This window comes from Trichechus manatus, unplaced genomic scaffold, assembly GCF_000243295.1.
Source record: "Trichechus manatus latirostris isolate Lorelei unplaced genomic scaffold, TriManLat1.0 scaffold00008, whole genome shotgun sequence".
In the NCBI taxonomy this organism is placed as follows: domain Eukaryota; kingdom Metazoa; phylum Chordata; class Mammalia; order Sirenia; family Trichechidae; genus Trichechus; species Trichechus manatus.
Window position 1 is genome coordinate 17793492 of NW_004443944.1, and position 17529 is coordinate 17811020.

A 17529-nucleotide genomic window follows, 5' to 3' on the forward strand; every position below is an offset into this window, starting at 1 on the left:
ATGATGTCCTTCTTCAAGGACTGGTCCCTCCCAATAACATGTCCAAAGTACGTGAGACAAAATCTCACCATCCTTGCTTCTAAGGAGCATTCTGGCTGTACGTCTTCCAAGACAGATTTGTTCGTTCTTCTGGCAGTTCATGGTATATTCAGTGTTCTTCACCAACACCATAATTCAAAGCCATCAATTCTTCTTCGGTCTTTCTTTTTGTTGTTCTTCTCCCTTACCCCCCCCCTTTTTTTTAATTGTTGTAGTTTAAATGAAGTTTACATTTCAAGTTAGTCTCCCATACAAAAATTTATACATACATTGTTATGTGACCCTAATTGCTCACCCCCTACTGCGACAGCACACTCCTCCTTTCCACCCGAGTCCCCATGTCCATTCAACCTGAAGGGCACCTTTTCAGCAACTTTGAAAGCTCTGTTCACACGACAGTTGTTAAGGATCTGGCAAAACGTCATTTGAGGAGAGACAGAGACTTATGGATGGGTGACTTCTTTCTCGTCCCCTTCCCCAACACCACCAAACAGTGGAGCAGCACCCCCACCCACCGTCCACCACTTTGCTCCCTGTGAGGTTAGAACTTGATTACATTTCTCAGGGTCTTGGGAGAGGCAGGGAGGACAGACAGAAGAAGAGGCTGAGGCTCAGAGAGATGTGCAGTGACTCAGTTGAGGTCACCCAACTGGAAGTGGCTGTGGATTCCATGGGCGGTGGTGTCTCATGGTCCCCTTGATATAGGAGGAACAGGGCAGGAGTGAAGGCAGGAGAGGGGACACCAGACTCCACAGACAGTTTAGCAAATGGCTTCATGGGGCTCACAGTTCGGTGGGGGCAGGGGACAAGCATATACAGGGGAGATTAGGATGTCAGGCTTCTTGGAGGTGGTAGCAACAGATCTCCAAAGGATAATTGTCGGTGTTGGCCAGACTGAGATTGCAGAGAAGGGTATTCCAGGCAGAGGGCATGGCACAGGCAAGGGCTGGGAGGAAGAACACAGTCTGAGGCATGAGGGGAATTGTAAGCAACTCAGGTTTGGGGACGCTGGAGTGTTGGGAGGTGAAGGAAGAGGCTGGCTGTGTGGAGTGTAAACCAGGCTAAGGAGCTTGTGTTTCATTCTCCTGGCAACGGGACGGGGCCTGGATGGATTTGGGCGTTTTGTGTGTTTGTTTTGTTCTGTGTTCGTTTTTCTCCTGTCTCTCTCTCTTTCCTTGCAAAAGTAATATATTTTGGAAAACATTCAAACGAAGAAATGTAAAAAATAGAAAATGAAAGTGCTTCCCATCCTCCACTCCCAGTAAATGAAGCCCCAAAGGTAGCCACTTGGTATGCATATCCTATAAAATCCTGGACTCACTTGCTTGAAAAAATCAAGTTATTTTTAAAAGCTAATACATTTCAGTGTTCAAAATTCAAAGAGTCCAAAAAGGCATTTAGTGATAATTCTTTACCCCATCCAGTCCCCCAGCCACCCAGTCTCTGTCCCTAAGGCAACCAATTGCGTGTCTCTCCAAAGATATTCTGTGCATGTACAAGAGAATAGGTACATGTATTTGTTTTATTTTTCTTATGTGAACAGTAGCTACACGCACATGCCATACACACTGCTTGCCTTTTTCACTTAACGGTACATCCCGAAGATTATTCCATATCAGTACCTAAAGCGCTTCCTCATTCTTTTATTTAACTGCTGTTATGGATACACTAAAATTTATTTCTTCAGTCCTCTGTTGATGGACACTTATGCTGTTTTCAATCCTTTGCTACAATGAACAATGCTATAATGAATAATCTCGTACATACATCATTTTGCGCTTGTGTAAGCATGTCTGCAGGATAATTTTCGGGAAGTGGGAAAGCTGGGTCAAAGAGCATGTGCATTTGGAATCTTGATAGATATTGCCTAAATGGGCCAGATTACACTCCCGCCAGCCATGGGAGAGAGTGTCTCTCTCACCTCCTCCTCACCAACACTGGGGTTCATTGATGGCTTTTAAGCAGGGAAGTGACATGCTCAGGTTTTCATTTTAACAAGATCCCTTGGGCTGCTGCTGCTGGAGAGCGTGGCTCAGAGGCGGGAATTGGAGGCACTGAGACCCAGAGCCTGGGGTACCCAGCATGGGGCCCCAAAAGACAAAAACCAAAAGCCTGCTTCTTCTTGGTGTCCACCCGACTCCTCACCTGCTCGTCTAGTGAGGAGGGCAGAGGTGGTAAAGGACTGATAGCGAAGGGTAGCTAAGGTGCAGAGGAGGGAGACTGGGGGATGATGGTGAGAGCCTGCAGAGAGCAGACCACCAGAACTTGGAGCCTCGGCGAGTATGCATGACTGCGAGAGGAATCCAGGGGGCTCCTAACTTTGGGAACTGGTAGGGGAAGGGGCACCACCTACAAAAACAGGAGGAATGTGGATTAAGGAGCAGAGGAATTAGCGAATGTGTCCCAGGATCTGGTGCAGGGCTAGAGAATTCAATTTGAACCATATTGGCTTTAAGGTGATGACAGAAAAGGAAAAAGGAATACCTAGAACAACTAGCAGGCTGTCTGAAATATGGCCTTAGAGTTCTGAGAACGGTTAGGGCTCCTTAAGCTTTGGTTTCCCCATGTGCTCACCTGACATGATTGTTGCAAGGAGTCAATGGGAGAATTCATTCATCCATTCAACAAGTATTTATTGAGTGCCTACTATGTGCTTGGATTCCCTGGGTGGTGCCAGCGGTTAACACGCTTGGCTGCTAACCAATAGGTTGGAGGTTCAAGTCCACCCAGAGGCACCTTAGAAGAAAGGCCTGGTGGTCTACTTCTGAAAAATCAGCCATTGAAAACCCTAAGGAGCACAGTCCTACTCTGACACACATGGGGTTGCCATGAGTTGGAGTCGACTGAATGGCAACCGGTTTTACTGTGTTCCTGGCTCTGCTCTGGGCCCTGGAGATGCAGCAGTAGGCAGATCAAAGACCCTACCCTCATGAGGCTTTAATTCAAATACAGGCTGCAGAAAATAAGCATATTAACGTATAACATAAAGACAAGTGGTGGTTAGGGCAAGGAAGAAACATCAAGCAGGGTAAGGGGGTAGACTTAGATTAAGAAACCAGGACACATTTTCTGGGGAGGTGGCATGGGGACAGAGACCTGAACGCAGTGAGCGCGGGAGCCGTGCAGATATCTGGTGTAAGAGCACTGCAGGCTGAGGGAACAGCAAGCGGGGAAAGTGGGCGGCACAATTCTTGGTGCATAAACGTAAATGGAGATGATGAAGCCTTCATCCATTTAGCTGGTGGAGGCGGGGACCTTAGAGTTGCTCAGCTTTCAGGGGGAGGAAGAGAGAGGACACAGAAGTAAGCGAAGGACCAGGACTGAGTTTTGGGAAGTGGCAGGGATGAGCAGATGACGGATTGGACTCTGAGAGAGTGAGGAGGGAAGCCAAGTTCCAAGAAAGAGCATCTCCCACTGCAGAGAGTCGGGAGGAGGAGGGTGGCAAGTGGCAGGCCTGGAGTGCCTGGGAGGCCAAGAACCATTCCCAGGAGGCTAGGAGGTGGGCACCAAGCAAGGCAGGTACAGGCGTCCAGGTGGGGTCCTCATTCTTGGAGTCTCTGGAGAAAGAAGGATCCCTCAACCTTCTCAGTCTGAAAGGGTTCTTCTAGACATTTTCCAGAAAAGACCAGATTTTTCCTCCCCCTACCCACAGTCCCACGACAGGAGCCGCCCTGGTGCCATTCCCAGCCCCAGCTCCATTTCCCCAGCCAGGAATATTCCGCTGATGTGGGTCTATATTTAGCAGCTACTGTGAGGTACAGTCTGTTCTCGCTGTGCAGATAGCAGGGAGCAGAGCCGGAAAGGGGGCCTGAGAGGAAGGTGTGAGGGAAGGAGGAGGTGGGGCGCCACGAGACCCCAGTGCCAGCAGAGGAATTAACTTGTGTGTTTTAAAGGCCAGGTCTGCTGGCAAGCCCCCCACAGGGGCGACAGGGATGGCATTTGCAGGCTAATGAGGCATCACACGGGCTCCCGTGGCTCCTTCTGCCGCCTTTGGAGGGGGCAGCGGGGGCGTCGAGGACAACAGCTGGAACTGGGGGCGATGGGTGAGGACAGGCTGCAGGGAACCATGGTTGGATTATAATTACCAGCCCCTGCCCACCACCACCCCACATAAATAGAAAGATTCTCTCCGAGACTTCAAGATCTCCGATGAAAATTCCCAACTGGGCCAGAGATGTCAGCTTTCTCGAGAGGGAACAGAACTAACAGTTGTTGAGAACCTTCCAAGGGCCAGATCCTAGAGTCAAGATGATGAACTAGCCCTGGGCTCTGCCCTCTCAGAACTTGTGTTCTAACAGAGAAGCCAGAAACAACTAGACAACCACACCCAAGCTGAGAGGGGAGGCAGTGGGGCTGTGGGAGTCAGTCAGTGAGTCAAAATGTTTATTGAGCACTTGCTGTGTACCAGGTCCTATAGATGAGACAATGGCCAAGACCAGCAAGGGTCTTTGTCCTCATGGAACTTATTTATGAGGTACCCAACCCAGGACTTGAGAAAGGGGATCGGTGTTGTTGTTATTGTTAGGTGCCATTGAGTTGGTTCCGACTCATAGCGACCCCATGCACAACAGAACAAAACACTGCCCAGTCCTGCGCCATCCTCACAGTCTATGTTTGGGCCCATTTTGCAGCCACTGTGTCAGTCCGTCTCATTGAGGGTCTTCCTCTTTTTCACTGACCTCTACTTTACCAAGCATGATGTCCTTCTCCAGGGACTGGTCCCTCCTGATAACATGTCCAAAGTACATGAGACAAAGTCTCGCCATCCTCGCTTCCAAGGAGCATTCTGGTTGTACTTGTTCCAAGACAGATTTGTCCATTCTTCTGGCAGGCCATGGTATAGCCAATATTCTTCACCAACACCATAATTCAAATGCATCAATCTTCTTTGGTCTTCCTTATTCATTCTCCAGCTTTTGCATGCAGATGAGGCGATTGAAAATACCATGGCTTGAGCCAGGGATCCCTTAGTCCTCAAAGTGACATCTTTGCTTTTGAACACTTTAAAGAGGTCTTTTGCAGCAGATTTGCCCAATGCAATACGTTGTTTGATTTGACTGCTGCTTCCATGGGCGCCTTATTTATGAGGTGCCCAACCCAGGACTTAAGAAGGGGTATCTGTGAGGTATCTCCAAATGCAAAACCCTCTCCTGGAAGTTTTGTCTCATTTTGTCCTCTCAGCAACCCTACTGAGTAGGTATGCCCATTTTACAGAATACGACACTGAGGCTCAGAGACTCAAGAACTTGCCGAAGATCTGATAGCAAGTAAATGATGGAAAGAAGACTTGAGACCACATCTATGTGACTCTAAACTCCCTCCTTTTGGCCCTGGCCCTCAATGAGGGTCTAATAAATGAATGAGTGAATGAAAGAATTTGCAGAGCCAGGGGGTTTTGTGAACAGCTTCATGGACCGATTTGGGACTTTTTATCCCAGACTCCCAGGAGTGCAACAACCTCCATGATGCTTCTCCCCGCATCAGGAGGTGGAGTGGGGAGCAGTACGTAGTAGAAGGCAAAACATGCCATGAATTCCTTCCATCCCTGTGTACAGCCTCCTTGCAGTGTGAGTTTGCCACTCCTCCCATCAAGAGGTGGAGTCTATTTCCCCACCCCTTGAATCTGGGCTGGCCTTGTGGCTTGCTTTGGCCAATAGAATGTGGCAGAAGCAATGCCGTGCAGCTTTCAAGACTCAGCCTTAAGAGACCTTACTGTTTTCACTTTTGCTGTCCTGGACAATTGTCCAAAGATGCCATTCTTACAGCAAGACAGTTCAGAGCGTGGGCTCTGGCACCAGAATGCCTGTTTGAATCCTTGCTGCACTACTTTCTACACGTGCAACCTTGGGCAAGGTACTCAGCTTCTCTGTGCCTCCATCTCCTCATCTGTAAAATGGGGGTAATCACAGCACCTCCTTCATAGGGGTGTTGAGAGGATGAACCGAGACAATCCACTTAAGATGCTTAGAACAGTGCCCGGCAGAGTAAATACACACAAATGTTAGTTACTGTTGTTATTATATGCAATTCTCTTGAGGAGAAATCCTGCACCAGTGGCTCTCAGTGGTTCTCAACCAGTTTTACCCCCAGGGGCCATTTGGTGATGTCTGGAGACATTGCTCGTTGTCACAACTGGGGCAGCTAGTGGGTAGAGGCCAAGGATGCTGCTAAACATCCCGCAATGCACAGGACAGCCTCTCCTCCCCGAGAAATAATTATCCCACCCCAGATGTCAATAGTGTTGAGGGTGGGAAACCCTGTTCTTTAGGCAGGGATCATGGTTGTCCCCATTTTACAGATAAGGAAACTGAGGTTCAGAAAGGCGAAGAGATTTGCTTAAGATCACATGGCTGAAAAATAGCAGCCCTAGGATTTATCTCACTTGTCCCTGGAAAGACCAGCCCGAGCAGAGGAGGGATACGGAGGGGGGCTGTTGAGGGGCCGTGAAGAAGGCCAATAACCTTTGATTACATATGACTACCCATTCCGTGTCTCTGTGAGCCCCTAAAAACAGAGCCACCTGTAGGCCCAGCCCAGCTACACACAGAAGTATTCGCACAAACACACACACACAGCTTTTCCTCCAGTCCCATTGCCTTTATTGGAGTCTGTGAGCTGTTTGGGGACATCGGAGTCAGTGCTTGGGTTTTATGAGACACATCAAGGGGCTGCTGGTGCATGACTCCAGCCGGCGCTCAGGCCCTGCGCACCACCTGCCACCACCTGGTGCTCGACAGGTTGGAGTCGGTGGCAGGAGAGGCGCGGAATGCTTCATCAACTCCCCCACCCCCAAGCCCAGCCTCTTCTGCTAGCAGGGAGACAAGAAGCCCAGCCTTCTCCACCACAGACTTCATCTTGCAGGCACCCCCACTCTTGCCCCTACCCCTGCTTCCGTTAACAGTTTAGCGGGTTGTCTGTTCAGAGATTAGCTGGTTCCTGGACAGGGAATCTGGGGCCAGGGGGTGGGGGAGGCAGCTGGGGACCCTGGGGCTGACGGGGATGCTTTGATCGTGGAGGGGTGCGCGTGTGTGAGTAAGAGTGTGTGATAGCAGCTATGAGTGTGCATGTGTGTGTGACTTTGTGTGTGTTTCTGTGTATGGATTATAGTACGTGTGTGAAATATGCCGTGTACAGGTGAGCATGACGCTTCAGTGAGTGGACATGGATGTGGTGGGTGAGTCCAGTCCACTCTGACAGGCACTCACCACGCTGCGGCTCTGGGCTGAGGGCCACTGACAAGTCAGACACAGCCCAGGTTCATGCATAGCATCAGGGTTCACCTTCAGATGAGGAAACTGAGGCCCAGAGAGTGAGATTGGTGGCCCAGGAGGGGTCACACAGTGACAGGTTCGTGTGTGTGTGTGAGAGAGAGTAGGGGATAGGTAGTATATGTGTAAGTGTGTGTGTGTGTGTGAGAGCATGTAAGAGTATGTGAGTGTATGTGTGAGTGTGTGGGTGTGGGTGTGCAAGAGTGTGTGTGTGTGTATGTGTGTGAGTGTATGTGTATGTTTCAATATGGGAGTGTATACGTGTCTGTGTGTAGATGTGTATTGTGTGGTTGTGTGAGAGTGTGTATGTGAGTGTATGTATGTGTGAGAGTATATGTGTGTGAGTGTACGTGTATGTTTGAATATGGGAGTGTATATGTGTCTGTTTGTGTAGACGTGTATTGTGTGGTTGTGTGAGCATGTGTATGAGTATGTAAGTGTATGTGTGAGAGCATATGTGTGTGGGTGTGTGTGTGAGTGTGTGATGGCTGCCGAGCCCTGCACATTCTTTGTGACCATATCAGTGTCTTTGGCATCACCCACTCCCCTCCTGAGCTTGACCCAGAGCTCACCAGATCTGAACCTGCCTCAGCCTCATGGGAGGGGTCTCCATACTAGCTGGAGCTTGTGGGAGCATCCTCGGCTTCACTTCATTCACCCACAGGTGTGATCCGGACAGCTGTACCTGACCTTGACCGAGAGAGCCAGGAGCGCTATGAGGTGGTGATCCAGGCCATGGACATGGCGGGCCAGCTGGGCGGCCTCTCAGGTTCCACTACTGTCACCATCGTGGTCACTGACGTCAACGACAACCCGCCCCGATTCCCGCAGAGTGAGTGAGGCCTTCCCGGTGGGAGGCCACCATCTGTGTGTCTGTCCATTTGGGCCACCTGGTGACCCTCAGCACTCCTCCTCATTGGGTGTCCATGGGGGCAGGCCACTGTAGGTGTCTATCTGTTAATCCATCCAAGCCACCCACTGACCTCCCAGCCTCCTTTTAGGCTTCCCGCCAAAAGAGAGGCTCCCATCTGTCTGTCTATCCACCCAAATCACCTTTTACCACCACCACCACCCCCACCCCCACCCCCACACAATTATGCTTCTTGCAGAGGAAGGCCCAAAATGTGGCTGATTTTCAATAATCCAAGTAGTGCAGATACCTTCCCACCCCTCACTTCGCTTCCCGCACAGAGTGAGCTCCACCTGTCCACCAGTCTGCCCATCACCCCTTGCACCGCCCCCACTCTTTCTTGCGCAGTGAGCTGCCACATGCTCCTGATCCAAGCTTGTGGATGGAAGTGAGGGGGTCACATCGGGATGACGACAGAGGCTGCAGCCACCCCCAGGCACAGGGACACCCACTTTTGGGAGTGGAGACACTAGGTCGGGAACGACAGCTTTGCCCTCCTGCTCTGAGCTGTGAAAGTAGGATTCTGTACTCTTGAATTAGGGACTCCTTCTACCCTCTGCTTTTCCTCACATAGTGGGGGTGGGGTTCTCTGACCTGGCCCGCTACCCCAGTCGGCCCAGCCTGCCCCTTTGTCCCAGGCTGAGGACCGGCCAGCGTTGAGAGCCACCAGGGAAGCCGCTGGAGCTGGCAGAGACTGAATGCCGCGGGGAGCTGGGCTGATACCTATCGGGCGAGTCATTACCCGAGGTCTGCTGCTCTCACATTAGGCCCCGCCACAGGGGACTGACCCCCGCGAGATAAGGGAATCCAGTCCTTGAGCTGAGCGTGCACAGCATCGCGGCCTAGTGCCTCAGCCCTGACAGAATGGGGTGGGCAGAACCGCCGCCAATGCCACATCATCAGGGAGCCCGCACAGAGCTGGCCACTGCCCGCTCCCCCAGCCCAGCCCCCACCCACTGATAGGGAGCTCCAAAGCACCATGCAGAGAAGTGAGGGAACCCAGTCTCCTGCCCATTGTGCCAGATTCAGTGCCAGCTCTGAGCTGGAAGGGGTGGGCAGAGCAGAGAGGAGGAGGCCAGGGCCCCAGGAAGACAATTGTTTATTCATTCATTCATTTCTTTCTCTTTTAAAAATATTTCTATACTGTGAAATGAGAAACCCTGGTGGCACAGTGGTTAAGAGCTACGGCTGCTAAGCAAAAGGTTGGCCGTTCAAATCCACCAGGCACTTCTGGAAACCCGATGGGGCAGTTCCACTCTGTCCTTCAGTGTCGCTATGAGTTGGAGTCGGCTTGATGGTAACCAGTTTGGTGGAGTTTTTTATATTGTGAAATATAGCACAGAAATAAAACAGTCAAGCCAGTTGCCATCGAGTCAATTCCTGCTCATGACGACCCCATGTGTGCAGAGTAGAACCGTGAGCCGTAGGGTTTTCATGACTGGGACCTTTTGGAAGCCGATGGCCAGGCCTTTCTTCTGAGGCACCTCTGGGTGGGTTCAAACTGCCAACCTTTCGGTTAGTAGCCCAGTGCTTAATCATTTGTGCCACCCGGCACACAAATAGAAGGGCATGAAATATAAATGTCCATTTTAACAAATAATTATAGATCAAACACCCCATTAAGCACCAAGCCAGGACCCCAGAAGGCCCCACATGCCTTTTCCTGGTCATAACTTCTCCTCCATCCTCCTCCTCCACCATCTGCTTTTGTGATAATCATTCACTTGCTTTCCTTTAGGGTCTGTTCACCTAGGTATGTATCACCAAACATTGTAGTTTAATTTTGCCTGCTTTTGAATCTTATGTAAGTGGGAGCATACAGTATAAAGTATTTTGTTTCTTGCTATTTTGGCTCTCAAATTATGTTAATGAAGTCCATCTATGTTGTTGCTTGTAGCTATAATTTGTTCATTATCGTTGTTGTATAGTATTCCATTGTATGGACAGACCACAATTCATCTATGCTACTCTTGACGGGAGGAGTCCCTAGGTGGCCCCAAGGTTAAGCACTCGACTACTAGCAAAACCACTCAGTGGCACCTTGGAAGACAGGCCCGGTGATCTACTTCCAAAAGATCAACCAGTGAAAACCCTATGGAGCAGTTCTGCTCTGACACACATGTGGTGTCAACTGTGCAAACCACTATTGGTGGACATTGGGGTTGTTTCCAGTTTGGGGCTATTATGAAGGATACTGCTTTGGACATTTTTGTAGATGTCTCCTGGTGCCTATTTGCACGTATTTCTCTAGTATATACAGATGAGTGGAATTGCTGGGCCCTGGGACATACTCGCCTTCAGTTTTTCTAAGTAAAGCCAAACTCTTTCTCCACCCTGAAGAAATGTGAGCATCCACTGCACCACATCCTCGCCAACACTTGGTATTGTCAGACTGTTTAATTTGTGTTAATCTGGTGAGTGTATACAGGTAACTTATCTTGGTTTTCATTCATTCACTCACAAGTCACTCACACATTTCATTTAAGCGACAGTCTGGTATTCTGCCAGGCACTGAGGATGCCTGATGAATAAGAGATGCAGTCCCTGCCTTCCAGGCACTGATACCCAGGAGAGAGAGAATAAACAGAAAATGATAGTAAAATGCAGTAATCCCTATAGCAGGGAACGCTTGGGGGCCATAGGAGCACAGGAGCTGAGCCTGGAAGTCTGGGAAGGTTCCCAAGAGGAAGTAACATTCATCGAGACTAGAAGGCAGAGTGGGAATTGGGGAGGCAATGGCAAAGAAGAGAACGGGGAGAGGGAGTGCCTGGAGGTGACAGAGAGCAAGTCACATTTGAGGAATTACAAGAACTTCAGCCAGGCTGAAGTTAGAGTTGGGGATGGAGGAGGATGAGGCTGGAGAAGACAGAAGGGGCCAGGCAGCAGGCATCTTGTAGAGGTTGCCTGACTTCATCCCGAAGGCGACAGGGAGCTACAGAAGGGATTTACGCAAGGGAGTGACATGGTCAGTTGTGTTGCAGAAAGAGCCCTCTGGCTGCTGTGTGCTAATGAAATGGAGGCTGTCACTCCACATAAGGGGCATGTCTCCAAAAGCCACATCTCCCTCCCCACAACCCCTGCTTCCCCTGGGCTGGCCCATCTAATTCATCCTCACCTCTCTTGGAGGAGAATTGTTTGCATCCCATGTGACCTCATCCTTCTGGTTTCCCCTATGCTTCTCGCCTACAGTCACCATGGTCATCTTGCCATTCTTCAAACATGCATTGCACCCACCCCAGGGCCTTTGCACCTGCTGTCCCCTCTGTCTGGAGTGCTCTTTCCCAGATCTCTGCTTGACTCACTCCCTCACCTCCCTCAGGCCTTTGTAAAAATGCCATCTCCTCAGCGAGGCTTTCTTGATCACCCCACAAGCCCCCATCAGCACTCCCTATCCCCCTTTCCTGCTTTATTTTTCTCCTAAGTACCCATCAGCGTTTGACATACTGTATGGTTTACTGATGTGATTGTTAGCGTCTGTCTCCTGCCATTAAAAGGAGAGCACTGTGAAAGCTGGAAGTTTTGTCTTGTGTTTGTTGCTGTAACCCAATGCCTAGAACTGCGCCTGGGACATCACAGGTGCTCAATAAATCTGCTGCAGTGGAGGAATAAATGCCATTAACATCAACAGCTTGTTAAAAAAAAATCAACAGCAAAATCAGTAGGAAGCACCACCATTTTAATACAGTTTGTTCCACTTTTCAAGCATGTGCTAGGCACTGCACTAAGCATTTTACATATATCATCATCTAAGTTCATTGTCATAACAGCAATACTGCTAGAAAGGTACTATTATTCTTCCCAGTTATTCTAATTTAATATAATGCTGTCTATTGAAAATGAAACCAATAATGTAAACAAACAATGCAATTAATAAGTAATATAATCCGGTTGTTTTAATATTATGTCTACTCTGTTTTAAGAAAGGTACTATTATTTTTCCCATTATATAGATGAGGAAACCGAGGCTCAGGATTACAGAGCTAGGACGGATTTCAGAGCCTTGACTTATTTACCACAGTGCTATTCTATCCCCGTCATTGGGCAGATGGGAAAACTGAGGCCCAAAGAATTACAGGGACTTTCCCAAGTCAATCAGCAAATAAACTCGGGATTAGAATTGGACCCCACTAGGAGCCCTGGTGGAGAAATGGTTAAGTGCTCAGCTGCTAACCAAAAGGTTGGTGGTTGGAAGCCACCTAGCAGCTCCACAGGAGAAAGCCCTGGCGATCTGCTTCTGTAAAGATTACAGCATAGAAAACCCTATGGGGCAGTTCTCCTCTGCCACATGAGGGCTCCATGAGTCGAAACGGACTCAGCAGCACCTAACAACAACAGCAGAATAGGGTCTTCCCCTTTGCACCACCTCCCACATTTCTGCAGGGAACACACCTTCCCCTGTCCCCATGATGGCCAAGCTGGGAGCCCCTTGGAAACACTGCCCCTCCCTGGAGGCCCATCTGGACCCCCTCTTCCTTTCCCGCGAGCTTGTAGAGGCCAGGGTAGGGTCTACCCCCACACTGCTCATGGCCGTGTCCCCCTCAGAGATGTACCTGTTCAACATCAAGGAGTCGGCCCCCATTGGCACAGCCGTGGGGCGAGTGAAGGCTGAGGACTCAGACGTGGGCGAGAACACAGACATGACTTACCACCTCAAGGAGGAGAGTGGCAGCGGCGGAGATGTGTTCAAGGTCACCACGGACAGCGACACTCAGGAGGCCATCATCTTAGTGCAGAAGGTGCGCTGCCCCAGGAGGGATGGGGGAGGCAGGGCCCAGGGGCCGAGGCCTTAGGGAGGCCTCTGAGCAGCCAAATCCCTCCACCCCACTCCACCTCCGGCTTTAGGTTTTCCCCCACCCAGGACTAACCTAGGAAAACACCGATGGTATCTTTCCCAATTTACAAATGAGGCACGGAGAGGTTAAGTGACTTCTCCAATGTTGCACAGCTAGTTGGCAGAGCTAGGATGCAATCCAGGTTTGCATTTGTGCTCCTTTTTTTTTTTTTTTAATTGTTGTTGAGAATATACATAGCAAAACATAACACCAATAATTTCTACATGTATCATACAGTGATACTGATTACATTCTTTAAATTGTGCAACAATTGTCACTCTCCTTTTCTGATTTGTTCCTACCCTGTTGACACAGACTCACTTCCCCCTAAGCTTCCTATCTAACTTTTCAGGTTGCTGTTAACAGTTTGATCCCATATAGTAAGTTCCTTAGAAGAGTTTACAGTTAAGGCTGTTGTTTGATTTAAAGGAGGCTTCAGGAGGTACTTTTGGTTTATGGTTTCAGGGTTAAAGATGATCTCGGGGCAGTAGTTTCAGGGACTTATCCAGCCTCAATGGCTCCAGAGAGTCTGGATTCTGTGTTCATGCTCTTAAAGATAGTGATATGCTCCTTCAACTCTGGGCCAGGCCCTTCACACTTCTTATTTCCTTTAATCCTCATGCCTCCCACTGGGGGAAATGTCATTATCCCCATTCTTACAAATGAGCAAACAGAGGTTCAGAAAGTAAAAGGGCTTGCCTAAGATCCCACCTGTAAGGGGCAGAGTCAGGATTTGAACCCAGGTCTGGTGACTCCAAAGTTCTTTCCTTCCTGAGTCTAACAGCCTTCCTCACCCAGTGACTGGCTCAGGAACCAGAATCTAAACGTGCAAACTCAGGCATCCTTAGGGAGAGTGGATGGAGGCCAGATAAAGAAGTAAAATTCCCGTCTTCCACGACTCGGTCATGGGCTTAGAACTCAGGGCTGCACGGGCCTTTAAGACTATTCACTCCAACTCCACTGTCCCATGGGAGGTTTAAATCCCCCTGCACTGGCCCATAAAATGTTTGCATACCTCCAGGGGTGGGGTGCTCACTCCCTGACATTGTCCAGCTCTTCTCCTCCCTCTCAGTAAGAACCCATCTCCCTAAATCTGCTCCTCTCAGCCTGGGCTCTGCCTTTCGGGACCCACAGAAATGTCTGCCCTTGGCTCGGGGACGGCCCTTTGTATACCCAGCAGGCACTTAATGACACACCTCTACCTGGCACTTAGGGTTTGAGGACAGGGATCGCTCAAAGTTCCTCGGCTACTTCCCAGAGGGTAAGACGGAAACCTGTGACAGCCAGAACTCGACACAACTGCCTTGCTTTTCTGGGTCTCACAGGTTTTCCACCTTTGACAGGGTACAGTTTTACCACTTTTCTATGGCTCATTTTAGCAGAAAATATTTGCGTTTTCCTTCTCTGACAGGTTTCCCCCTTACACAGGTTCCGGCCTTCTCATGTGTTACTGAAATAGCTAATACCTTTAAAGTGCTTGCCACATGCCAGGCACCTTTCACCTGCTTTCCACGTATGAATTCATTCTGTCCCTGCAACAACCCTCTAAGGTGCTATTATTGTCCATTTTACAGGTGAGAAACTGAGGCCCCGAGGAGTAACTTGCCCACAGTCATGCATCCAGCAGAGCAGAGCAGGGATATGGACCCAGGAAGTCTGGCTCCAGAATCCACCCTCTAAAGCACTATGCAGTTTTCAGTCTTTGGATCTCCATTTGTCCTCACTGTAAGATGAGCCCATTTCACAGATGGGGAATTGGAGGCCCAGAGAGGCCCAGCATTGCAGAACAGTAGAGCCAGACCCCAACCCCAGCCTGGAGACTCCAGCGCTGCGTTGCTCTCATCCCCTGCGGTGGCACCCCCCGCCCCACCCCGGGTCCCTCCTCCTGCTCCAGCAGTGGCGCCTGAGGTGTCTCTATGGAGGCAGTGCTGCTCGGGAGCAGAGCCCCCGCCTGATTGATGATCTGGCTCCAGAACCCATCGCTCACTCCCAGGCCAGGCCACTGCCTGCCTGCATCCTGATTGCCCAGGCAACAGGATGGAGGGCAGAGGCAGCTGCTGCCAGGGGCTGGCTGGGACATGGGGACTGGGGTGTGGGGATGTCTGGGAGAAAGGGAGGGTCCCTACACACAGGGCAGGCATCCACTCGTGGGTGTCTAGGAAGGTCACTGTTGTCACTCAGATAGCTCCTCCAGCATGCAATCGGGTGCCTGCAGTTCCACCATCAGTATTTCTCTTGGCAGTAAGACATTGTCTTTAGAAGGCCAGAGCCAGCACACAGACATGGAGCTAATTCATCAGAGGGTCACGCATTAGCAGGCATGGTGAGAAGCACAGCCCCTGCCTGGGAGTAGTCAGATCTCAGCAGAAACCTCTAAATGCTGTCTGGCCAATTCAAGCTCAACTCACATTAACTGCTCCCTCCTATGTACCGGGGAAAGAGCCCTGGTGGCGCAATGGTTAATTAAGCACTCGGCTGCTAACCCAAAGGTTGGTAGTTCAAACCCACCCAGTGGCTCCACGGGAGAAGAGACCTGGCCATCTGCTCCCGTAAAGATTGCAGCCTAGGAAACCCTCTGGGGCAGTTCTACTCTGACAGACAGGGTGGCTATGAGTCAGGATCAATGGCACCTAACAGCAACATGTACTGGGGGATGTCTGTCTCATTTAATCCTCCCAGCTGAGTCCCAGAGAGACTAAATAGGTTGCCCTGCTCACACAGCTAGTCAGTGGCAAAGCCAGGCTTTGAACCCAGGTTGGTGTGACATCAGATTCAGTGCCCTTTCCTTTCGTGGGGTTAAGAGTGGGGAGTCTGGAGTCACACTGCCTGGATTCAGATCCTGCCTTTGCTAGTGTCTAACTGCTAAATGGTGTTGGGCGAGTTACTGAGCTTCTCTGGGCCTCAATTTCCTCATCTGTAACGTGGGAAAGGTAAGAGTATAAGCCTCTTAGGGTTGTTGTAAAATTACGTGAGTTCATAAAGTGCTGGCACATAGTGCTTTGTATAAGTGTTTGTTAAATAAATTAATGAAATGCCCCAACATACCGTGCTGGGGGGTGGGAAGTCTGGGTTCAGTTCAGGACCCTTCTAGCCCTGACTGGCTGCGTGTCCCTAGGCAAGACTCTCTCCCCTCAAGGCCTCAGTTTCCCCACCTGTAATCCCAGAGGGTTGGTTTTGGTCTCTGACAGCCAGTTCCGTGGTGCAGCTCAGACACTCTGGGCACCACTGCTGGGTCACTGTGGCCTTGGGCCATTCTTGCCCTCTGGGGCCACCTCCCTGACTCAGAGAGCAAGAGGGGCTTGGGATCTGCGGGCGGCGGCCACTGTCGGAGCAGACCCCAGCCCACTTACCGGCCTCTGTCCCCCGCCCCCCAGCGCCTGGACTTCGAGTCCCAGTCGGTGCACACTGTGGTCCTGGAAGCCCTCAACAAGTTCGTGGACCCCCGCTTCGCCGACCTGGGCACGTTCCGCGACCAGGCGATCGTGCGCGTGGCCGTGACCGACGTGGACGAGCCCCCCGAGTTCCAGCCGCCCTCCGGCCTCCTGGAGGTGCAGGAAGACGCGCAGGTGGGCTCCCTGGTCGGCGTGGTGACTGCGCGGGACCCCGACGCCGCCAACCGGCCCGTCCGGTGAGACCCCTGCCCGGGGCCGACGCCTGCTGCCTGCTATCCCGCCAATCGCCCGCAGACTGACTGCAGGGCGGAGGGGGAGGGGGGCTGCGGGCGGGAGGGGGTGCTGGAGCTGGGGAGAGACACAGAGATGGGCACGCAGAGATGGAGAGACAAAGAGACCAAGGAAACGTGGTGAGAACAGTCCCAGCAAGAGAGGAGAGACTCAGGAGGAGAGAGAAGCAGGTGACTGACAACCCAGCAGCGTGAACTGGCTCAGCCCCCTCCATCCCCCTCTCTCCATCTGCACTCCCTCCCTCGATGCTCTGAGCCCGTCCCATCCCCCTGCCCACGGCTCCCTAAGTCATGTTCCCAGCCCTGCCTCCCCCCCACATCCCCATGTGAAATCCCCTAGATACCTCAAACTAACATGCTCAGAACTGAGCCCCTGGTCTTTCCACCAAAAAAAGCAAACAAACCACTATTTCTCCTTCAGTCATCCCCGTCTCCCTGATGACAGCGCCATCCTAACAGTTGCTCAGGTCAGAACTGCTGGAGACATCTGTTTCTCTCCCACCACCATCACCACCAGCTTCTGTGGAGTCAACTCTGACTCATGGCAACCTAACTCATGACGACCTTGTGGGTGTCAGGGTAGAACTGCGCACCACAGGGTTTCCAGTGGCTAGTTTTTTGGAAGTTGATGGCCAGGCCTTTCTTCCTAGGCGCCTCTGGGTGGACCTGAACCACCAACCTTTCAGTTAGCAGCCGAGTGCATTAACTGTTTGCACCACCCAGGGTCCTTTCTCTCACACCTCCCTCCAACCCCTTAGCAAATCCTGCCATCTCTACCTTAAAAATATACCTAAAATC

At 50.9% G+C, this 17529-nt stretch overlaps 1 protein-coding gene across 1 annotated transcript in view; it reads left to right on the top strand.

The window, feature by feature from the left end:
• CDH22 (cadherin 22) overlaps positions 1–17529 on the top strand; it is a 125971-nt gene that overhangs the window by 73912 nt on the left and 34530 nt on the right. The window contains exons 5-7 of the mRNA XM_012558633.1: positions 7972–8139; positions 12760–12953; positions 16424–16677. Coding sequence (XP_012414087.1) covers positions 7972–8139; positions 12760–12953; positions 16424–16677 — 616 coding nt within the window. The remainder of the gene's footprint in view (positions 1–7971; positions 8140–12759; positions 12954–16423; positions 16678–17529) is intronic.